Source organism: Caretta caretta, chromosome 6 (assembly GCF_965140235.1).
Source record: "Caretta caretta isolate rCarCar2 chromosome 6, rCarCar1.hap1, whole genome shotgun sequence".
Lineage (NCBI taxonomy): Eukaryota > Metazoa > Chordata > Testudines > Cheloniidae > Caretta > Caretta caretta.
In genome coordinates this window covers 105,125,392-105,149,736 of record NC_134211.1, presented here as the reverse complement: position 1 = coordinate 105,149,736, position 24,345 = coordinate 105,125,392, and the positions used below count along the sequence as shown (strand labels likewise).

Genomic DNA, 24,345 nt, shown 5'->3' with positions numbered 1-24,345 from the left:
TGAGGTATGCATAGTAACTTTTAGATTATCACTTCTTATATGTACTGCAGAATCAGCAATAGCAGATAAACAACAGCATCATTCTTTATACAAAGATGAACTCCTCTTATCCTATTTTACATTTGCATTCCAATACTACTCTGAACTGGAGTGGGCTCTCGTCCCGATATATCCACAATTCAGAGCTCTAAGTACATAGCACATTCTTCAGCATGGCACAAAATCTTTGGTAACATTTTGAAGAATGGAGTTGACCTCAGTACTGACAGACATCCTTAGAGCAGGCAGCTGTTTATAATCTCTTAAGAAGATAGTCTCAAAGTGATTAAACCGTGCTAAGCTTTGAGACTTTTCATAATGTCCAAGGTTGTGTTTTGCTGTCCATTCCCACTTTTATTTAATTGAAAGCCTATCCATTCTCATCCTTATGGAAGGTATATCCGTTCACAGATCTATGGCTTTATCAGATGCCCAGCAGCACAGGATCAAGGATTCAGATAGGTATATAAAGCAAACAAGTACGGAATTGTACTAAAAGGTCTACTGTTAATTAGCATTTCAACTGAGCCTTTTCACACAGCAGCATTTTCTAGTATAACTATTTAAGAGTATTCCCACATATTACAAGCATACTAACCCAACTATGTGCATGACTAGAATCCCTTTTCATTTTCAAGTTATAGTGTAGTCAATTATTTCCTAGGGAAGTAGGTGAGATCTGCGGCTTACACAGCCTTCCAACAAGTTTATGCCTTCTGGTAAAGGCTTCTCAATTTCTGTTGTAAAGCTATAAAAATATTCCTTGTCAGCCATAGGCATACTCAAATTAAGTGAAGAGTTACTATAATGTAATACTATCCTTGAAGTTGTTCACCAATGTTTAAGTACTTGATCTCCACCCCTTTTTTACATTGGCATGTTGAATAGTAATGCAGATCAATTTTAAATGCTCTTATATATTTATACACTACAGCCAAAAGGTATTGTTTAAGCTACCATGTGTTTACCTGACTTGTGTGTCTGAGACTTGCACGTTTACAAAGATATAGGTATACATTTTCAATTTATTTTGGGGGAGGAGAATAAAAAGCAGATCATACATAAGTTTGTGCATTTATTCAAGTGTCTAGTCATTGAAATAAACAGGTGCATTGTTACAGGGGTAGATATTGAGATATAAACTTGGCAAAGTACATTTTCCTCATAGAGGATTAAAGCACATGCCACAAAACTGCAAAAAAAAAAAAACGAACCATTTTCTTAGAGCATGAAAACACTTTTAACAAAATTATATATTAACATGAGTTGTTTCAACCTACTAAGATAATAAAACAAACATTACACTTGAAAACAGAAGCTCTGACTGTAGGTCCCTTCTCAGTCAGAATTACAGCATCATTGCCACAAAACTATAATAAATGCTCAACTTGTTAACTGGTCCCTCAAATTAATGTGACTGATCCTCAGCTGGTGTCAATCAGTCTAGTTCTGTTGAAGTCAGTGGAGCATGTTTATTTACCAAAGCTGATAATCTAGCCCTCTCTTTGGATTCACATTTACTTTTTTTCTAGCATGAAACACGGACAAATAAAGGCAGAATTACATAAACAAGGATGCATAGATATTGAATAGTACAAGTGTGCAAAACAGTGATCATATAATCATAGAATGCTAGTTCAATAGTACTGGTGCTTTAAACCAACTGAATACTTTTCACAAAGTCTCTTCCATTCATACACCCAAATCTCTTCCACACATTCGAAAACTTATAGTAGCACAATAAGTTTATAAAGATCTTTGTATTTTTTTTTATAAAATAGAAAATATGCGACTGTCTCCCAATTCAATATCAATCTCTGAATGTTTCATACAGCCTTAGGTTTCAAACCAATACACTGCATTGACATTATATACTTACCGTTCTTTAGGACAGGACACTGTACAATTGAGGAAGAAGAGGGCAGCCTTACAGGAATACCTAAGCACTGCACTGTAAAAAGTAAAGACTGAAGCAAAAATACTTGAGTATATTCTGTACATCATGTAAACAAACGTTTAGAAGAGTAAACAGGCTAAAATGTCTTCCACCCCCTCCCAAAGTTATTAGTATGGTCTAAATTTAAGAAAAAAATGTCACCTGTTCTTCCTTGTTTTCTTCTGTGCTTATATCATTTGCAAATTTAGAGGATACATTCATATGCCAACAGTTATCTTTTGTTTACGGGTTGGTGGTTGCCGCCAACAAGGGTACACTGAATAATACTGAACATTGCTTTTAACTCAACAAGGACACTAAGGTCTGGTCTAAACTAGAAATCAGGTCAGTTTAACTACATCGGTCAGGGCTATAAAAAAGTCCTCACCCCTGAGTAGTGCACTTAAGCTGACCAAAATCCCCAAGTAGACCACTAGATCAATGGAAGAATTCTTCTGGCAGCTTAGCTATCACCTCCTGGGGAGGTGGATTTCCAACAGGAGATTCTGAAGTGCTACAGTGGCACAGCTACAGCGGCATGGCTGCAGTATTTTAAGCACAGGCAAACTCAGAGTAAGCAATATTCAAATTATGTATGATATTGTGAGGTTCATACCTTGTGAATGAAGCAGAGAGTTTTCAGGTTTGCTTACAAAAAAATTGAGCTGAAATAGATATCCTCTAAGTGGAATAAAGTAATTCCCATTAATTTAGCTAGAGCAAGTAGTTAAAATTTGGTTTTAAGGAGCAGAGTTAAAATTTACAGATAGACATTAAGAAAGCATTACTACTTTCATACATGGCATTCAAGATTTGCACAGTATCAATTAAGATATTTCTTAGAATAAGATATTAGATCATATTGCTTTGGAAAGAGATCAAATTTCTTCAAATGCTGTAGAACGCAAGTCACTGTCAACTGATGATCTACAGCAGAGTTTAACAAAAAAGGTACTACTTCTACAGTCCACCAAAATAGCTTAAAGTAGCCTTGTGGACAAAGCAGATCCATAGCAACATTCATATTTTACAAGTCAGTTCTATTGTAAGGAACCTAGATGTTCAGGCAAGAAATGAAGCTTGATATACGTTTCTGGCTAGATCCGAAAGGAAAATCTCAGTAACTCATACTAAGAATTCCCACTATTATTAACCATTCCCCAACATGTGCTTGTTACTGCAGACTGAATCACGACTGCCCATCCCTTTTTAAAGCTTCTAGTCTCTGTAGTAGTGCATTTCCAAAAGCTTCACGATATGCTGGGCTAAGGGAGTCCAATAAAGAGTAGACAGTTTCATGATACGCCGTTTGTAAGCCATCATCAGCCTGGTCAAAAGCATAACCCACCACCTGTTGCAAAGAGACCCATGGTTAATTTTTTTGCAGTTAGTCATTTAGTCATAGGAACCATAAAAAAACCCCACAAAATTAGTCACATTAGTACACTGAATGAAGGATTGCCAGACCCAACAAACCAATACTATACTTTGTTTGTAGTGTTGTAACCATGTTGGTCCCAGGATACCAAAGACAAGGTGGGTGAAATATCATCTTTTGTTGGTGAAAGACAAGCTTTTGAGCTTACACAAAGCTCCTCTTCAGGTCTTGAAAGGCACTCAGTGTCACAGCTAACTACAACATGGAACAGACCATCCGACATAAATAGTTAACACGTAGGAGATCATTCAAGGTGAAGTGTATTTAACTGACACTCAGGCCTGGTCTACACTAAAAAGTTAGGTTGACACATTTCTGTCGCTCAGGGGGTGAGAAAAATCCACACCCCCTGAGCAATGTAGTTAAGCTGACCTAACCCCGGATGTAGAAAGTACTAGGTTGACAGAAGAATCCTTCCGTCAACTTAATTACAACCTCTCCAAGAGAGGTGGATCACTTAAGCTGATGGAAGAACCCCTCCCATCACCACAGATGGTGTCTACACTTGAAGGCCTATAGCGGCACAGCAGTGCCACTCTAGCACTTCAAGTGTAGACAAGCTCTGAAAAAGAGAAAAGCTCTGTGTAAGCTCGAAGGCTTGTCTTTTACCAAGAGAAGTTGGTTCAATAAAGCCTATACTTCCTCTTCCCTACTCAAGACGTTAAGTAACAATTCATCCTCTAAAGGAGTTTCCAATATTCTGTTCTCACAAAAATTGAGACCACCAAAGACACTAAATATACAGAGGCTTACTTTTGAATTTGGCTGGAAGTTCACTTCACCGCACAAGCAATTTAAATAGTGTGAATGGGAGATGCATACATAGAAATCAATAATTAGTGTTTCTCATTAAGATTACAGTAGTCTGTTCTATAAAATGCAGTCTGATGTGGGCACAATACTATATCATCTACTTTTTCTTACACCTGCTGCAATTGTTGTGCACTTTTCTCAGACAACTGTGGACTAGAAGATTGAAGAACTACAGTGAAAAAGGTTTCAGAGTAGCAGACGTGTTAGCTGTATTCGCAAAAAGAAAAGGAGTACTTGTGGCACCTTAGAGACTAACCAATTTATTTGAGCATAAGCTTTCGTGAGCTTCACGAAAGCTTATGCTCAAATAAATTGGTTAGTCTCTAAGGTGCCACAAGTACTCCTTTTCTTTTTACAGTAAAAAAGTCACCTGTAACACCAAACATTTCAGTTATCTACTTCCATCTTTATCATTCTGTAGATGTTTCTGATAAACGCCTGCTTTTCATAATCTAGGTTAACTGTTGGGTTATTAAACTAAAAGCATTGGAGAAAACATGAGGATGGGCATTACCTCACTTCTTTAAACAGGGTGCTAAAACGTACCCTCTACTTTAGCTAAGAGTTAATGGATTATTATGGGGCTTAAACACTTCAGTTTTGAAAGTAAAATGAGGCACAATAGCACATGTCAAGGATATCACAAGCCTCAGCTCTTAGGTTCCAGGGTTGTGTCAATTGGTCAGAAATTTATTTTTTAAAAAGTTATCATCTTTATCTAATGCCTAACTTTAGCACCAGTTACTGCTTTCAGCCCATGTTAGTGAAACATAGAATCAAGATAAAACCATGCAGAGAAAAATATTGTATACCATACCCCAGTTATGCAGGGCATAATCACTGTTACAACATACAGAGCTTTACTTGAAATAGTGGTCATTGCATCAGTTCTAACTTAACATTTTTCCATTCATGTAAGATGCGCTTTGGCAAGACAAGTGTGTAAAATCTTCCCCTTTTGGATTTAATTGAAATGGCATAATAGTAGTTCCCTTAAACGCTGAATTTTGAAATATGAAAAAAAGAGTCTCAAATGTATTCAATAAAGAAAAGAGCCTATGCTGCTTTGATGACAACTGAAAACTTTTACTAGACACCTTTCAATTAATATTTATTGTAAACAAAGAAGCTTTATAAAAGGATAAACGGGTTACCCTAAGTCCTGCTTCTGTGAGCTCCAGGCAATATCTGTTTCTTTCCCTTGTCTCCACATTAATATATGCCACAGCCTCTGCACATGGAAGGTTTTTTGAGACAAACATATTGCTGACAGCAAACAGAACATCATTCACAACAGCTTCCGCCTCTAGTCTCATATCCTTCACATCTGTTCCTTCAATGTCCTTATATTCAGGATCTTCTTCAAACCCTGTGTTACTGGACAACTCCATGGGATTGTAATCAGTCTCCATTCTGTGGATGGAAACACCATATTCAATTTTATATGGCCACAAATTATTATGCAAAATCAATGATATAAAACAGATTTTTTTCCAACAGAAAGAACTATTTTAAGACACATTCAATGTCCTGCAAAACCAAAGGAAGATATGGGCCCTGTAGGGCTACTAGCAGGTCAACCAGGATTTTTTTTTAATTGGAGGAATCTTGAAAGACAAGGTATTAACCACAATGTTTCAGCATAACAAACTCACAATTCTGTGACTATGGTATTAAAGTAACTGATAATGCACACATCTATATTTTATAAGCACAGTATGCAGTGTTCTTAATACACAAGCAGTTATGAGTCTGTCCTAAACAACTTATCTGCTGGTCCCCAATGAGTCAAGAATTGATGTATGCATCAGCAGGTGCAGGAAGGGGGAAGAGAGAGGACTCAAATGAAAGCTCAAACTCTTGGAGTGAAAGTGAAGGGTCACTAATATTTAAAGGAGCTAGTTAGTAAAACTGGCTGTTTGCCTGTAAAGAAAGTCAATTCGTTCAGCCTCTCTCTGTATCTGTTTGTTAATACAAAGGTCAGTAGCATGTGTTGACAGTTGTAGTTCACGAAAGCTTATACTCAAATAAATGTTAGGCTCTAAGGTGCCACAAGTCCTCCTGTTCTTTTTGCCGTTACAGACTAACACGGCTGCTACTCTGAAACAAAAAGGCTGAACACTGGGACACGTTTTCTGCGTTCGTCCCAAGATGCAAGTCATGCAAGATGAAAGGCAACGCAAACCCCCTTTGCAAGCCCCACTCTGTCCTCGGGGCAGGGTGCTCCCACAGCACCGTAACACACCCACAGCCGAGAGGGCTGGTGACCTCCCGTGCACGCCCCGTGCAGCAAGGCGCCTCACGCTCGAGAACGACCCCGCTCCCCAGGCAACTCCCTGGGGCTACAGGCAGAGGCAAGAAGGGGCCGGAAGAGCAGCTCGCAGCAGGCAGCCCCGCCGCTCCCTGGAGAAGGGCCTGCAGCGCAGCCACCGCGGTGACAGCCGCACTGCGCGCAGGAGAATCGGGCAGTGAAGCCTCGTTAGTGCCACCCTGGGTTTGATACGGGGGAAAAAAAACCCTTAACACAGCGGGGGACGGGCCCTCCAGCCGCCGCCGCCTCTTCTACTGCTCCCCGCTGCCACAGGCCGAGACCCTTCACCTGTCCGCCACAGACCCACCTCTCGTCCGTCTTGTACGGCCGCCGAAAAGGAGCTTTGTGGCTGGCCTGCCACCCACTCCGACTTCCGCCTCATGCCCGCCCCTTCACTTCCGCCCCCGCTCTGTGACTTCACTTCCGCTGAAACGTCACCTTGGCGTCACTGTCGCTCGGTTCCGGTGAGAGGGGGAGGGTAGAGGCACGTAGGAGGTGGCTGCAGGTCCCCTGAAGGGACCGAAGCCAGGCGGCAGTGCGCGCGCGCTACCGCGGTGGAGCCCCGAAATCACCAGCCGCCCCCTCGCATCCCGGGGCGCTGAGAAGATGGCGGCGGCGGCGGCTCAGTGAGGATGGAGCTACCTGTCATTGCCTTGTTCCTCTGAGGGTGCGGGGTCCGGCCCCACGGGGTGCGAGTCGGGGGACGGGGGACCGCAGGGAGCTCTTTCCCTAGCAGAGCTGACTCGAGCCCGGCAGCTCCCCGCCCCCCGTCGCCCCAGCCGATTACCCCCCCCCCCTTCCAGCCCAGCAGCTCCAGTCTAGTGACCCCCTCCCGTCCCCGACCCGCCACCATGCCTTGGCCTTTCTCAGAGTCCATCAAGAAAAGGGCCTGCAGGTACCTGCTGCAGAGGTACCTGGGCCACTTCCTGCAGGAGAAGCTCAGTCTGGAGCAGCTCAGCCTGGATCTGTACCAGGGTACCGGCTCTCTGGCGCAGGTCCCTCTGGATAAATGGGTAAGAGAGGTGCAGTCCCCACTACCCTGCTGCTCCTGAGGGATCAGCCCCAGGCCCCTCCCCTCCCTCGGGTGCCACCTGTTTTATTTTTAAATCACCTTTTTTGCCTTAAAAAATAAAGTCAACTCTAATATTTTATCTAGGGAATTGTACTTGTCGCAATGGTGTCTGAGTACCTTGCCAAAAAATAGATAGATAGTTTGGTGCAGTTGGTTTTCCTGCCCTGCCCATGTGCAGTAACACTGAGTGGGGTTTGGGTGCTTTTAAAAATGTTGTTTGAAAGCAAAGGCAAAGAGACTGATCTTGAGCCTGGCCTCAAGATGGCAAGATAGCTGGTCAATCAGCTCTTCGAAAGGGAGGTCCATTCTTCAGTGGGCTTATTGCTAAAAATGCTCCATCTCCAACTCTGTCCTGGCTTTATGGACAGCTCCACTGTCTTGAATAGAAGAATCTCTGCTGTCATGAAAGGACCTGGTAGGGGAGAGGGAAGTGATAGCTCAAACCCAGAGCACTCAGAGCTTTAATAAATAGTTCCCTGGCTTAGAAATGGACCCGGTATTCGGTTGGTAGTCAACAACAGAAGCAGTGGGAGTGGGAGGATCTTGCTCTGCTGGTGTTGCTTAGCCCATGGAATGATTGATTTTTTTCAGGCCTTGCATATTCATTCCCAGATATAGTGTTACAGTAATCCAGCCTAGCAGTCACAACAACATGCATCTTTATGGCTGGGTCTGTATCTATTAATATTTGGCAGTCTCTTGGCCAGCTGTCAGAAGAAGGAGGTATTTCTAGGAGTTGTTGACATTTGGGTCTCCATTATCAGTGAGGATTTTAAGGCTGAGCATCGTTTTGACTATATGTGGCTTGACTGATGGGATGTCAGTTTGTTCTTCACAACACCTTCCTCTTTTCACAACACCTTCTTCTTTTCAATAGCATCACTTGTTTTGTCTGTGTTAGGATTTAGTCAGCTGGTCTTCATCTTTGTGTTGATTTCTTTGAGACACTAGGCTAGGTAGTTAGTCATTTTTGCACTTTTTATGATGGAGATGTAACTCTGGATGGTATTAGCATAGTCTCAATCTTTTAATATGTGTTTGTACAAACATTGAGTTAGGTGGGGGAGAGGGTAAAGGACTGTGGAATGCCATAGGTGAGAGTTTGGAAGGCATGGGAACTTGCCAGTCAGAACTATCTAGGTCTAGTCTGAGGTAAATCAGGAGCCATCTTAATTAATGTAACTCCACATAACTCTGAATGGTCTGTAAGGCAAGTCACTAATATATTGTGGTTGATGATATGAAATACTAGGGTGGCCTAGTAGTATGAATATGGCAGTTTGCTAGCTGTCCATGGCTATGAACAGACTGTCCAACCACCAACAAAACATAAATTGCTTCTGTACCATATTCTGGTATAAACTCCAGCTGAGCAGGTTCCAAAATAATGGTAGAGGTCAGTTGTTCTTGGAGTTGATGCTTTGCAAGCTATTCAATCACTTCGCTGAGGAATGGGAAATTAGACATTGGGTGGTATACTGTGTCATATTACAGATCTGAATATGCCTTTTTTGTTGTTGTTGCTGCAAAGGTCCTAAACTTCTCTCTTTCAGGGAGTTTTTGAAGTCGGTAAATATGTGGCCCCAGAACTCTTAACTGCCCTTCACCAGTGAAGAAGGCCATGGGTCAGTTTCATGGGGTCCAAAGTGATGCCATCATTCCAGAATGCGTTTATGTGAAATCTGGGTTGTAGGCCTTGGTTGGTTGGTTGGTTTGTTTGTTTGTTTGTTTGTTTGTTTGTTTAAGCCCTTAATCCTGTAAACATGTGTGCTTAACTTTACTACTAATAAACTACCACTAAACTTTGTTAATAGTAAAGTTATGCATGGATGTTAATGTTTGCAAACTTGGGATCTAATTCTGTAAAATAGATATTATAGTAGGAGTGTTGTGTTTTACGTAAAGGACTTCTGAGATGCCCTAGATAAAAGACACTTTGTAAATGCAAAATATTAATTTCTTCATTTGGTCCTGTGGGGCAGCTGTTTTTGTGTAGTAGGTGGGCAGACTTAATGTCTGAATAAGATTTCAGTGCCCTCTAGTGGATATTAAAACAGCCTTTGCTAGTTACACTAGACTTGAAAAATAAACATTATGAACCCTGCAATTTATGTAAAGTGCTTGGTGTATTAAAGAAAGTTAGTAAAATGTGCATATAATGTTCATTTTCCAGTTTGGAGAAACTTTTTTTTTTCTTTGCTGGGCAGTGTTTTCTGGCCTATAAATTAGTGAGTGGCTAGTGCTTTTTAGATATGGCTCTCTCATTCATGACAGAAAGATTACAAAAACAGGTGTTGCAAAAGTGCTATAGCTGCTTTTTTTTTAAGTCACTTTAAACTTGCTGTCTACATGTCCTCAAGGAGGCTGTAGTTTTAACCTTAATTATTTTCTCATTTTTGTTCTGTTTTTGAACTTTGTTCTTCATCGACTGGTTTCATTTAATTTTTTAAAATATTTTAAAGTACACATAATATATACACCATTGTCTTGGTGTTTACCGTATACAGAGGGACATGTTCTGACCTCCACTGTACTTGTGCAACCCCTTTGACCTGAGGAGGGTTGCATTGTCTAATGAAAGTCAGAATTTAGCCCACAATATTTGTGATTGAATATATAAATATGCTTAATGATTGATTTCACTGCTGCTTCTGGAGTTAACCCTGCAAAGCCTTTCCATGTCCTGAATTCTCATTGACTCCAGTGGAAATTCCTCAGTGATATAGGATCAAGCCAGCAGTTGGTGTAGATACGTGGAGTTTTACAATTTTATTTTAAATACCTAGACCATCTGTGGCAGGTATTTGTCTAATTTGTTCTGAAAAACTTCCAATGATGGGGATTCCACAACCTCCCTTGGAAGCCTATTCCAGTACTTAACTATCCTTACAGTTAGAAAGTTTTTCCTAATATCTAACCACTGAATACTTCTTGTCCTACTTTCAGTGGACATGGAGAACAATTGATCCCTGTCTGCTTTATAACAACCCTTAACATATTTAACAACTGTTATCATGTCCCCCCCTCAGTCTTCTTTTCTCAAGACTAAACCTGCCCAGCTTTTTTAACCTTTCTTCATAGGTCATATTTCCTAAGCCTTTTATAATTTTTATTGCTCTTCTCTAGACTCTCTCCAGTTTGTCCACATATTTCTTAAAGCATGGTACTGTGTTCCGTTTTGGGCTCTCTAGCTGAGGCTGATTACCTCCCATGTCACGCATCTGACACTCCTGTTAATACATCCCAGAATGATATTAGCCTTTTTTGCAATTGCATCACGTTGTTGGCTCATTTGTGATCCACTATAACCTCTACATTCTTTTCAGCAGTACTACTTCCTTGCCAATTCACCATTTTGCATCTGTGCAGTTGATTTCCCTTCTTCCTTTGCACACTTTGCACTTGTGTTTGTTAAATTTCATCTTGGTAATTTCAGACCAATTCTTCAATATGTCAAGTTTATTTTTAATGTTAATCGTATCTGCAAAGTGCTTTTAACTCCTCCCAGCTTGGTATCATCTGCAAATTTTATAAGCATACTCTCCACTCCATTACCCAAGTCATTAATGAATATGTTGAAAAGTACCTGACCTGGGACAGATACATCCTTCCAGTTTGACAGCGAACCATGGATAACTACTCTGAATTCAGTCCTTCAATCAGTTATGGACCCACTTTATAGTTATGATGGAGAATTTAAAAACTGTATATTTAAAAAAAGCTTAATTTGGATCTTATTTAACAATATATAAACATGAAAAACTTAAATGAGCATAAATTAAAGGGGTTTTCTTTTAAAAATAAGTGATCTTTTAATGCAAAGAAATGTAGCATTGGAAAAAAATGGTTGGAATTTGTATAGAATGGATGAAAGCTACAAAGAGCAATAACAGGTTTTCTCTGGGATGTTTTCTAGAACTGAATAGGCTTTCAGAGCTGAGGTCTCCTTTTTTATTAGCTATCTCTCCAAAGGAATCATCCAGTTCACCTTCCTGTGAGTCTGGAACTTAAGGCAACATGATAGTGTGAGCCCCTTACTTCCATTCATCAGAAACCAATTTTAGTATGAGGACTGGTGTATTAAATATGAAGGGTCTATGAATAGTACTGTTTTTGTAGAACACCAGCCAGTCAAGTCTGTTCTGATTTTTACATTTAAAAAATAGTGGTAGTTTGAATTTTGAATACTGGAAAAAAAATACTAGTTTTGAACATTACTGGGAATAACTTTTTCATATATTTAGAACTAACAAGCAGTCAATACAGCATGCAGTACAATAGAAATAAATCTTTTTGGCTCAGTTATCACAGTCAGACAAGTATGGAATGAGCATTACATCAAATTTAGTTATTTGGCTTGTGTCCTAATCAAAGATTCTTGTCACAATGAACAAACTGTTTTTATCCATTTACTATGCTGGCCTTTCCTATAGCTGTAATTATTTTTTCTTTTTGTGGTAACATTTTAAGCTGCAGTACTATAATATTTCTGTTAGGAACATATGGAACATACAGAACAGTTCAGTAGTATAGATCATAAGAAAAACCACAGCAGGAATTGTATTAGATTAAAAGTTTAGTGCTTAATTAGCATGCATCATTGACAGAACCAAAGTAGAGGATAACTTCCAGTTTTTAAAATACATTAATTTAATTTCTTTTAACATATCTTAAATGTTTTGATTCTGTTAATATGAGCATAATTTTGGATTCTCTCCTTTTAGTGTCTTAATGAGATTCTGGAATCAGCAGATGCACCTCTGGAAGTCACTGAAGGGTTTATCCAGTCCATTTCTCTGTCTGTTCCCTGGGGGTCATTGCTACAGGATAACTGTGCACTAGAAGTGAAAGGATTAGAGATGGTCTTCAGGCCAAGGCCTCGTCTTGGTAGGTTTACTGCATTATCTTATTTGGCTTTTACATTGATAAATTAGGAGTATTCTTTACAATGTTCAAATGTTTGAGATTATACTGGCAGTTTTGCTTCAACCAGTGGTTTTTTTGTTGTTGTTTTTTTTTTTTATAATGTTACACGTACAAGATAAAAAATTGTGCCTAGGCACTATTTGTTTAAAATATGTATCTTAGAAAAAGAGAATATAATAATTATCAAGTGTTCTTCAATAGGTCAGCGGTTTAGTTAATTTAAGTCTATAATATTTTGAAGTTCTGTGTCTTTGCTTCCGCATTTACATAGATGTAATTTTAGACATTAATAAAGAAATGTTTCCTCATAAGTGTCCGTTTTGTACCTAACATTTTATAGTCAAACAGCCATGTTCCCATATTTTTCTTTTTTATAAAAGCAAATCTAAATCTTCTTCATTTTTGCTTCTGCTTATTTTTGACTCATAGGAAAATTCTCTAGAGACCTTAATTGGGACTGGTCTACCCATAATGTGGCATGCTGCCGTGTGAGGACCACAAGTTTGTATTTTGCTTCATTTGTGCTATCTGGACAAGCTGTATTGTATAGGTAGCCCTTTAAATAGTGGATAGAAGAGAGTGCTTTATTAATTATCTATTATACAATAGCTCCTACTGGCCAGTTTGAGTAGATACTGAACTTGACTGGATGGGAACTGATTACTGCTCATGGCTGGAGGATGGTGCAATGGCATGGACTTATTATGGGGAGAGATGATGATACTGTTTCTTGTGGGTTTGTCATTGGGTGGCTGCTTCACATATGTCCTCTTGTGGCCTCTGGGTGGCCCTGCAAGTGGGGTCCCCACTCCCACCTCAGTTTCCCCCTTCATGGGGCCTCAGTAATTCACAAACCTTTGTATCCATTTTCACCCCTTCCTGGGTTCTGGTTTAAGTTAGCAAACATTCAAAATAAAGTTTGCAATTCCATTTGTTACCCCTTATCAGGTCACTCCCTGGCCTTTCTTGCCTGTAGTCTCACTCCCCAACTTTCTCTACTGGAGTCTACTTGCTCCCAGCAGCTTCTGTACTCCACCTTTGGTCTCCCTGAGAATCCCTTCTTTACAGCTTCTTGCTGCTCTTTGAGGAAATCAGCTGATCCCTACTCAGATGTGCCTCCTTAGTAACTAGGGTTGGCTGCCCCCTGGTCTCCAACCCTTAAAGGGGTGAGCCATCCTGCTGCAGGGTTCTTTCCTGCTCTTTGCAGAAAAGCGCTGTCATGCTGTCTAGAGTGCCTACCTCAGGGCAGACTGTGAAAAACAGGGCAGACACTCCAAACTGTCATCTATAATTAAATTTCACCAATTCAGTAACAAATGTGAACTCCTGGATATCTATAACAGTCTTACCATGGAGTCACAGACAGGCCCCTTACACTCTCCAGTCTATCTCCCTTCCCCCCCCCCCCCCCCCCCCCCGCAAACTGGACTTAATAAATGGGTAAATAGTCACTTACACCAAAAATCACACCACATTCAGGTTGATTCCTGTCCCATGATACCAGTCACCTACCTGGATCAGTTGGTACCCTAGATTTTACACCAAAGACACAGCCTGTAGCCAATCCTGTAATAAACTCTCAAGCTTTATTAACTAGGAAATGGAAATGAATCATTTACAGGATAAAGTGAGCAAACATATACACACAAATGAGTTAACATCTAAACCCTAAGAGTGACAGAGTTGTAGTGATCTGCCAAATCTAAGTGTCTTTCAGAGTGGACCCAGGAGACAGCTGGACAATTCCCATGCCTGAGTTTACAAGTTCAGAGCAAGCATTTTCAAAGTTATAAAGCAAAACGTACATATTGGGCGGGGGGGGGGGGGAGAATAGCTCAGTGGTTTGAGCATTGGCCTGCTAAACCCAGGGTTGTGAGTTCAATCCCTGAGGGGGCCATTTAGGGATCTGGGGAAAAAAAAAAATTGGGAATTGTGCCTGCTTTGAGCAGGGGGTTGGACTAGATGACCTCCTGAGGTCCCTTCCAACCCTGGTCTTCTATTTTATTTATTTTTTATTTTTTTTATTTTATTTTCTTATAGCATGGAATACAAACGTTGCAAGTAAGATTAATGCATGTAGCAACTTATGAGTATTTCATAGTGTCTAAACACACAAAATACATTCTGATAAGACTAATACCTGTTTTGAGCAAAACTAATGTACAGGTGACTTGTTCTGGTTTCCCCAGGGTTGTCAGTTCTTAGCTAATGCCTGGCTTCTGGCCTGCCAGCATCACAAGCACATTTTGGTGGCTGGATGTAAATCTACTCCACTCTAGGCTGCTACATGCTTGCTGTCCATGTGGGACCCTGGTGCTATGCACTAAAGGTTCCCTAGTGTGCTTTGATATGTCCTGCTTTGAAATGGGAGTGGATCAAAGTGCACTAGGGAGCTTTTAGTACTTGGCAACAGGGTCTGCGTGGACTAATTCATGGTAGCCTAGTGCGGGATAGATTTACACCCCAGCTTGCTGTGAACTAAGTATTCACGTAGAGAATCCCTTTGGTACTGTTCCCTAGTACAGTGGCTCTCAGCTTTCCAGACTACTATACCTATTTCAGAAGTCTGATTTGTCTTGTGTATCCCCAAGTTTCAACTCATTTAAAAGCTACTTGCTTACAAAATCAGACATAAAAATGCAAAAGTGTCACAGCACACTATTACTGAAAAATTGCTTACTTTCTAATTTTTACCATATAATTATAAAATAAATCAATTGGAATATAAATATTGTATTTACATTTCAGTGTATAGTATATAGAACCGTAAAAACAAGTCATTATCTGTATGAAATTTTAGTTTGTACTGACTTCGCTAGTGCTTTTTATGTAGCCTATTGTAAAACTAAGCAAATATCTAGATGAGTTGATGTACTCCCTGCATGCCCCTGGTTGAGACCCATTCCCCTAGTACACAGAAGTCTTCTTCGGAACAGTGTTGGAGGGACTGGTAGAACCATCCAGCTTGTCTGTGTCCACACTGGCACTAACCTAGTTCAGACGAAACTGGTTAGGCTGAGACGTGGTCTGTTCTAATGCATTATTAACCATGTATGGACTATTTGGGGCATTTTTGTTTGTGGATACATATTTTTATACAAACATCCTACTGGCTTAAACTGTTTTAATTTTTATAGTATAGAACAGACCACAGTGTCCTTTAGACTGCTCAGGATCTGAATTTTGAATAATGGAAAGATAAGAGAAATGCTTTTATGCTGCTTTTAGACACCATAAAGAAGTGACAAAAGGCATAAGAACATTTTTTGTCTCTTTGAAAGTCCTATTTGAATAGGTTTCTTTTAAAATCATGTATATTTTTGTTGTTCTATGTTTCATTCTAATTTATTGTAATAAAACTTAAATCTTAGGCTAATTTTACTTGCTAATGTCCATCTAAGAAGATATTATCTTACAAAGAATGGTAATAATAGGTAGTAATAAATAGGAGGAATGGCCTTCACTTTGGTGCTGGAGTCTAATATTATGAATAAGTATGTGAAAAAATACATTATTAATTATTGCTTTGTACTAGCTAGGATCACTGTTTTTGTGGGGTTCAGGAAGGAATTTTTCACTGGTCATGCTTTTCCTTTCCCCGATTGTCAATGAGCTTTATTTTATTTTTTTGCATGGATGTGTGGTTGTCCTTTGCTGTCACAAATTGTTTAAAATTGGAGCATGTAGGAAAGAAATATTGTCACCAAGCAGCTACAGCCACAAGATTAATACATGGTGTAGGGATTTTTTAAAACAGACCTAGCTACCTTGAGGTAGTTAATCCCATCTGAAACACCACTGAGGTCCTATCATGGATGCAGTTTAGTATCAACTGTAGTGTTAGCTTCAGTTGGGCTTGTCTACAGTGGAGCTTTTACCTCAAATTAATTGATGTGCCTTGTTTACTTTTAATACGAGCAAACGTCAGACTGTTATCAAGTTAGCTGTTAGAGATGACCGTCAATTGTGTTATCTGGCATCCTAGGGTTGACCTCTATCAACAAACATGATTGTAAAGATGTCAAATAGTGTCTAAGGCCTTGTCTAGACTAGGATTTAAAGATGTGATGTTAGCACATTTTAAAAATCTAGTGTAGATGAGACACGTTGCTTTTAACACATGCTAAACTGGTCAAGTCAAATTCTAGGCTCCCCCTTAGTGTTTAACTTGACCAGTTTAGCTAATACATGCTAATAGCATGTTTAAAAAGTCTAGCTAGGCCAGACACAGTGCCCTCAGCATGTGCTAATGTGCTAAAATCACACCTTAAATCCTAGGCTGGATGAGGATTGAGGTGTTGAGTGATGTTTCAAATCTTGTTAGCTGCCTCAAGGTAGAGATGGACTTCCTGTAGATTTGGACAGTGTCTAGTACATTTTTGTTGCTACCACAATCTAACTAATAATTGGTGCTCCTCCCTAATACCCGGAAGTCATCTTCAATTACAGCTACCTCAAGGAAGCTAACTCCATTTAAAGAACAGCATTTTTTCTTAGGCCTTGTCTATGCCTAGTCTTGCCTACAGAAGTCACACCAGTGTAATTAAAAATCTGTTTAAAAAACTGATTTAATTAAATCAGTGCCAACCCTTCTGTGGCCCCACTTGCACTGGTTTAAAACTGGTTATACTGATTTATCTTGTACCTATAAACTTACCAACAGAAGCTAAAAAGAAAGAAGCCAATTTTAAATTGATTTGAGTGTGTCCATGCAGGGGTTTGTACCAGTTTAACTAATGGTTTAAAATCAGACTTTTAGTTAAACTGGTGCAGCTTGTGTGTAGACCATACCTTTGTCTAGATATACCAAACAAATCATTTGTTTGCTTTGGTTTTGTTGGTTTTACATTTATGGCCAAATATATTTAAGACTTTTATCTTATTCTACAGCATCTGGTTCAGAGCCTATGTATTGGTCAAGTTTTATGACCACTAGTATGCAACTCGCAAAAGAATGTCTTAGCCAAAAACTGACAGATGAACAAGGAGAAGGGTCTCAACCTTTTGAAGGGCTTGAGAAGTTTGCAGAAACTATTGAAACAGGTATGACTCTACTATGCACCTTGTGAATTAACATCTTAAGTTACATTGTGTTAGCCTACACCATGCCATAATATTACAAAATGAGAGCTCACTTGCAACAGCTTCTCTTCTCTCTCAACTTTTTATCAGTGACTCTATCTTCTACCAGTTAAAACAGGAGAGAAGAGCAGGGAAATAAAACCACAGTAGTAAAAAAAACCCAAAGAACTGTTTCTGCAGTGTGCTGATTCAACTCTTCATTAGAGCCAAATTCTCTCATTCATACCAGTATAAATTTGGATAATTCCTTTCGTTGACAGGGCTGACTGGCAGAATGTCTTGTTTCTGGCAGTGCTGGTTTAGCACATCATATGACAGTTGGATCAGCATTGGTGTTAGTAGCCCTAGGAGAAAAAACCTGGTAGAACAGTCTTCTGTACAGTTCATGTTTTTAGCATAACAAGGCATTGGATGCAGTTTTGAAATTTTGAAGTGGGTTTTCTTCAGATTGCTTTACATTTTTTTGAATGTCCAACTGGAAGAAGCTAAGACTTACTGATAGAAAACTAGGTTCTCATTTGGAATTGTGATATTGTATTAGATGCTATTCATAATTCTAACAATGAAGTAAATATTAGCTTTCAATCAACAAAGAAGAATTGATCTTTTTATTCATATATTAAGTCATCAGTGTGTCTGTGATTTTAAATGGTCATGATGTAACTGTATTGTCTTCTGGTTTCCTCATGTCAGTTCTAAGAAGAGTGAAAGTTACCTTTTTAGATACTGTTTTGAGAATCGAACATGTGCTGGAAAATTCTAAAAGTGGGTCTGCACTTGAAATCCGAATTGAGAAGTAAGTGTTGCTTAAAATAAACATTTTTTTTCTTGTCTTTATATGCACAGATTTACACACAGGCACACATCCCCTCCCATAGTATAGCCCTGAAGTCCAAGTCATCCATGCTGTTGACTTTTGATGCCTTAAGTGAATTTTCTAGTAAAATGTTTCCACCCAATTCTTAGCAGGGTTACTTACTCTATAATTGTCAGAAGAGTGCCAGATTTTCAACAGATGGCAACATTGAACGGCTCCCATTTTGATGACAAGAGGGTACATCGACATAGCAAAAAAAGAGCAGTGGCAGCAAGAGTCCGAGCCAGGGTCAACTGATTCAGGCTTGTGCTGCAGGGTTAAAAATAGCATTGTAGATTTCAGGCTTGGGTTGGCGCTTGCGTTCTGAAATCCAGCGAGGGGGAAGTGTCTCAGAACCCAGGCTTCAGCCCAAGCCCAAATGTCTACACTGCTATTTTTAACACTGCAGCATGAGCACCGTGAACCTGAATCAGTTGACCTGGGCTCGGAGACTTGCTGCTGCAGAGTTGTTTGTTTGTTTGTTTGTTTGTTTGTTTGTTTTTTCTGTGTAGACATGCCGTAAATGAGGGACTAGATTTTTCTTAAATGGTCAACACCCAACAGCTCCCATTATTAAATCAGGCCACTCCATGTAGGTGACTGAATTGGAGCTTAACCCTTTAGAAAATCTGGCCCCAGTTGTGGATGCTGAGCACTTTTGAAAACCTGACCTCACAATTCTATATTTAGGAAAGAAGCCTTAATCCTGCAAAAGTATTACTGTACCAGAGCAGTAGAAATCCAGCTTTTGCATAATCTGCTAGAAGTACCCACATATGGTGTAAAGCAAATTTTATAAATAATTGAAACTTGTGAACTGTAGATGTTCTTAAGGTATTCATTTAGCTCATTTGGCTAATAAGCTCATTTTAGTTGGTGCCATGATGAAAACAAAAGTATCTTCCTGTATTAAGATCACTACAAAATAATGTTTTTACATACACAAAAATGTGGATGAAATATTGTTTGTTCTTAAATAAATAAATAAAAATAATTGTTGCAGTTGCTGAGTTCAGTTCAAGAGAGAACTGGTCAGTAAACAAGTCTATCTGAACCCCTCCACCTTCCCCCCCTTTAAAAAATCCCCTGTACGTTAAAAGCTACCCTTAAACAAACTTTTTGAAGAGAGAACATCTAATTCAAGTGTTATAACAGAGTGGTACTATTTGAGTTATTTTAGTTAAGATAAAATTATGTGTGTGTTCCCATTGTAAATTATATCTTTTAAAATTTCTACTGTTCTTCTATTTATACAATTCAGTAATATTTTAATAGATAAAATTTCATTTCAGAAATTTAGAAGGGTTAATTTTGGGCATGTCCTATGCATAATTTAAGTTCTGTTAATTTATTAAACAAAGATGACTGACATAAAGGAAAGTGTTCCATCCAAGTAGTGCTTTAAGAGGATATAAAATACATATGTTGTAGATATATCCACTCTAAAACCATACTTTAGTCATGAGACTAGAACACAGTTATAGATGTCTTAATGTAAACAAACAAAAACAGTAATATAGGGCAAACTTCTTCACTTTGAGATAAGATTAAACAGTAAATAGTAGGATCTCATATTAGGGCACATTGACTTCAAACGTATAGCGCAATTGCTATTAATAGTGTCCTGCAAGAACCTCAAGATTTCCACCCATTCGCAGAAAGTGGTGGTTTCTCCTTTCACATCAGTCAATGTCCTTGTAAATAATCTATGTAGAGAAAGCATATATAAACATGAACTGTAGGCTAAATAGCACAGTAGAAGGTAAAAGTGTGCATGCCATCCTACCGTGCTTATTTCCTTGCTTTTGTCTCCCAGAACTATGTACTGTGATGAAACTGCTGATGAATGCTCTGGAATTAATGTACATCAGCCAACAGCTTTTGCTCACAAGTTACTTCAGCTCTCAGGTGTCTCTCTCTTCTGGGATGAGTTTCCAGCATCAGCGAAGTCCTCTCCAGTGTGTTCAGCTACACAGTTGGTAAAAATAAATAAATCGTATAAATATGTAGAGTTGATGAAGGATAAAATGTATTGTATTGTAATATACATATAAGCCTAATACTTAATAAAGGAATTGAACCTCTTCTTGGAACAATGTTTAGGTAGCTCATTGCACTCTTAGCTCATTTACATAAGTGGTTCTCAAACTACTGAGCCCAGCGACCCTTGTTGAATTTGGGCAAAAAATTTATAAATTCCTTTGTCAAACACTTATATTATGTAAGAGTGGAGATGGTGAGGTCTGAAGAGCAAAATTATAGAAGACTAAAAATGCAGTACTTGAATCTCACTGTAACCTTAATCTTTGTAGAGAGTCTGGCATCTCTCCATAATTTACTATTTGAAGAAAAATTCCATCATTTCCTGATGCTTCGAGATTCTGAATGCTTTTTGATACCTGTTTATTTAAAATTTGCTAGTAAATATGTTTGTTAGTACAGAGGTCAAATTTGCACTTATGTGAAACTGTTTTTCATTTACACGTAGTATAGATTTATCAGACTTGTATATGTATACTTTGTGACACATACTAGGATGCATGCTAATTGCCTTTTTTTCCCCTTGCATTTTAAAGGCAGCGGAACCAAAGCTTTCCCCTAGCTGGAACCCAAAAATTGTGTATGAGCCACATCCACAGTTAACCAGAAACTTGCCAGAAGTTGCTCCCTCTGACCCTGTGCAGATTAGTAGGCTGATTGGTAAAATGAAGTTGAGCCTTACATTAAAGCAACATGAAGTACTTCCTGGAGCTAAGGTTAGTTGTTGTTTTATATTCTTTAACTAACTGGACACAGTCAAGTAGCTATTTGGTTTTGGTTTTTGCCTACTGCAAAAGTTTTGAGAGTTTTAAGGAAAAAGAATTGGTTTGGGCTATGTTTAATTTTGCTAATTTTATTTTCAATGATCTGCATTTAAAGGCAATGCAATAACCCTTGTTAGAACGTCCCTTCTTTAACCAACAAGATCCTAGAGTGCTGAGAATACGTTGTGGAATGCATGGAAATGCATGTCTAAACACCATGGGCAGATTTGGTCTGTTCACAAGCCACACTATCAGGGGAGTTGCACACTCATAACTGAGTGCAGAATTTGTCCCAGTATGCATTTGGGGGGTCTTATTTTCTTTGGTAGGCAGGCATGTTGACCATTTTCATACCCCACTCACAACTTCTACCAAAGCAAATTGTAAAAGAAGCTATGATAAATCATTTGGTGATTTCATTTAAACTACTTTCAAAAGTACAGACAATATAGTGATGTCTGTTTCTTAAACAAGGTGCAGTGTATCTTAGAGACAGCTTGAATTCTATGTATTGCAATAATTCCCAAGAGAATTGCTTTGTTTTCATGAAAAGTCCGGTTGCTACCCATTTATTTTTTTGCTCTGTGTATTGTAGCCTCCTGATTTTGAAATTTAAAAAAATTTGACTTAAAAAAAATCATTGATTTAAATCAGGTTGAGGCTTGCTTTGTAAAACTAATTTGAAAATTTATGCGATTGAAATTTTAGATTAAAATTTACAGTGAATTAAATTATAATGCTGGGTTTTAAAAGAAAATGCCACTACTGGGAGGGTATTTTATTTGAATTTTCCAAAACTTCTGTAGACAAAACAGAAATATTGAAACTATAAGGCCCTGATCCTACAAGCACTAGGCAGTATAAACTTTACTCACATGAATATTCCTATTAACTTCAATAATAAAATTGGCTCTGAAATCATCTTCAATGAAGTGTACTCACATTGGTGGTTTATAATGTGCTCTGATACCTGCGGATAAAAGGTAAATGATAGAAATTATTTTAAAATTTAAATTGAAAATACAATTAATTGAAACAAAGAATACAAAATACAGCAAGCAGAAACTACTCACTATGGTTTCTACTACAGTGGGGAATTTTGTTACATATCCTGCAGTTGCTGGTTCATTTTTTAGAACTTTTTTATATTTGTTCAGTCCAGAACAATTCTTGACTTAAAGTCCTTCCGGCAACATTTGCTGAAAAGGAAGATACCATGAAAATGCAGTGTGGGAAATACAGAAACAAACTATTACAAGATATTAAAAGCTCTGTGGTTATCAGTTCTAGATTTACTAATAGCTAAGTGCTTTACTGCAACCCTTTTAAAGATCAAAAGATTTCCTACTGTCAATCATTACATTTATTTAAAGGTGGCAGGAAAAGAACCTCTTTAGTTCAAGATCTGAGTCTAGGACTCTATGTTGCACTTATATTTGGTGACCTGTCCAATGCCTTAAATAGAACACAGTGCAACATTTCTGGCGTGCTTTGTGCATTGTTGGGCATTGTAGTGGGAGAAACACTGAACAAATCAGTTGGTGTGATAAACGGTATTGTGATTTTTAAGTTTAATCACATTCTGTTACTGACTTTGAATATTGACTTCATCTTTTTGCATTAACTGTATACAAAATACATTTTGTTTAACACTAGTCAGTGAACACTATACATGTTACATGGTGTGCAAAATTAAAAAGTGAACTCAGTTTTGATTTTGGTTAATTCATTAAATAGACTATACATATTCATAGAAATAGAGAAAAAGTATACAGAACGTGCAGTTGGTTTTCTTCTTCAAAACATACAGTCTAGTCCAGGATTTCCTCCTGATGGGTCGGTTTGGTTTCTTTATTTAAATATGGGATTAAATTAGGTGTTTAAATTAAATCTATCCAGATTTTAACCCTCTCAGGAACTAACAGAATTTAATTTAATTTCAAGTGCTAGCACAATTTAATAATTTGAATCTTCTTTCTAGTTTTCCCAAGGAAAGGAAAAGCCGGTAGGAGCCAGTTGTAAAGTTTTAGGGATCACCTAGACCAGTAAGAGGTTTGGTCACTTCCTGCCTTGTTACCTTATCTGATCTATGCTGTGCTGCTTTGGTTCAGAGCCCTGATACTAGCAGACTACCCACAAGCATAAAGTCCTGGCTTTCACCAGCCTAGTTACTCCTTGCAGGGTGACCGCAACAGCCCTTTGAGTGCCAGGTCTCCCTAAATTCATCCACTGTGAGTTCGTAACTACCAGACCCTCAGACTTTTCCCCTCTGGTTCTTCACCTCCGAAGGTGTGAAATCCAGCCCCGCCCCCAACCCCTCCCTGACATCTTTGGTGCACACACTCACCACAGTTTGTGCTTCACAGACCTGCTTAGGGTAAAATAAATAAAATGTTATTTAATAGAAAAATCACAGATTCAAAGATAATATAGTAAGGAAGAGAAAACATATACAAGTTACACAATAAACAAACATACAGACTCAGCTTCAGGCTTTACACTTCTACATTAGATAAAATCCCTGTTCTAATGTAAAATAGTTGTTGCCTTTTGAATAGTGTTCTGGTGTACCCCATGCAATAAAAGGGATCCAGGGTTTCATAGACAGCACCCGCTAAGTGACTGTCGCTCAGTTTCTAGATGAAAACTTCAGTTTTAAGCATCCTTTTAAAAAGGCTTTTCTCTCTTTTTATTTTTCTCTCCTGGCATGGTGACTGATCTGTACTAGAAAATTAGATTGTCTTAATTATATCACTCAAGGGTGTGAAAAATCCACACCCCTGAACAGTGTAGTTAAACCGTCCTAAGTTCCTGTGTAGACTGCTAGATCAACAGAAGAATTCTTCTGTCAACCTAGCTACAGCCTCTCAGGGAGGTGGATTGCCTATGATGATGGGAGAACCATTGTTGCAACTGCGCTACTGTAGCGTTTCAAGTGTAGACAAGCCTCGAGAGTGCAGAAAATTCCCTCTTGTGTTGAAGCAAGGATGTCTCAATGTCTTTCCATTAACTCTAATGGTCTACCCTTGTATTATGTAAATGACTCTTGGGAGGTGCCCTCCCACTCT

General features: G+C 38.8%; 2 protein-coding genes across 5 annotated transcripts in view; one reads left to right on the top strand and one right to left on the bottom strand.

The window, feature by feature from the left end:
* Positions 1-1,101: 1,101 nt before the first annotated feature.
* On the bottom strand, positions 1,102-6,963 carry GSKIP (GSK3B interacting protein). The gene is made up of 3 exons (XM_048852488.2): positions 6,845-6,963; positions 5,381-5,639; positions 1,102-3,326 (listed from the first exon to the last, which is right to left on the bottom strand). Exons 2-3 carry the CDS (start codon positions 5,636-5,638, stop codon positions 3,165-3,167), a joined length of 420 nt encoding a protein of 139 aa, XP_048708445.1. The 5' UTR covers position 5,639; positions 6,845-6,963; the 3' UTR covers positions 1,102-3,164.
* Positions 6,964-7,014: 51 nt separating this feature from the next.
* Positions 7,015-24,345, top strand: part of ATG2B (autophagy related 2B) — an 81,241-nt gene continuing 63,910 nt past the window's right edge. For 2 of the 4 annotated variants that reach the window (XM_048852484.2, XM_048852485.2), the window contains exons 1-6: positions 7,019-7,550; positions 12,334-12,496; positions 17,426-17,578; positions 18,311-18,413; positions 20,290-20,452; positions 21,050-21,229. In XM_048852484.2, coding sequence (XP_048708441.1) covers positions 7,389-7,550; positions 12,334-12,496; positions 17,426-17,578; positions 18,311-18,413; positions 20,290-20,452; positions 21,050-21,229 — 924 coding nt within the window. In that variant the 5' untranslated portion in view covers positions 7,019-7,388. Of the gene's footprint in view, positions 7,551-12,333; positions 12,497-17,425; positions 17,579-18,310; positions 18,414-20,289; positions 20,453-21,049; positions 21,230-24,345 lie in introns of all 4 variants that reach the window. The other 2 variants (XM_048852487.2, XM_048852483.2) reach the window with 2 other exon arrangements.

What these genes read in the sequence shown, in the direction of transcription:
- GSKIP (XM_048852488.2), bottom strand. Translation starts at nt 5,638, where the DNA reads ATGGAGACTGATTACAATCCCATGGAGTTGTCCAGTAACACAGGGTTT. An exon ending in TCACAGAAGCAGGACTTAGG is followed by an intron (nt 3,327 to 5,380) that starts GTAACCCGTTTA and finishes TCTTTGCAACAG; the next exon opens with GTGGTGGGTTATGCTTTTGA.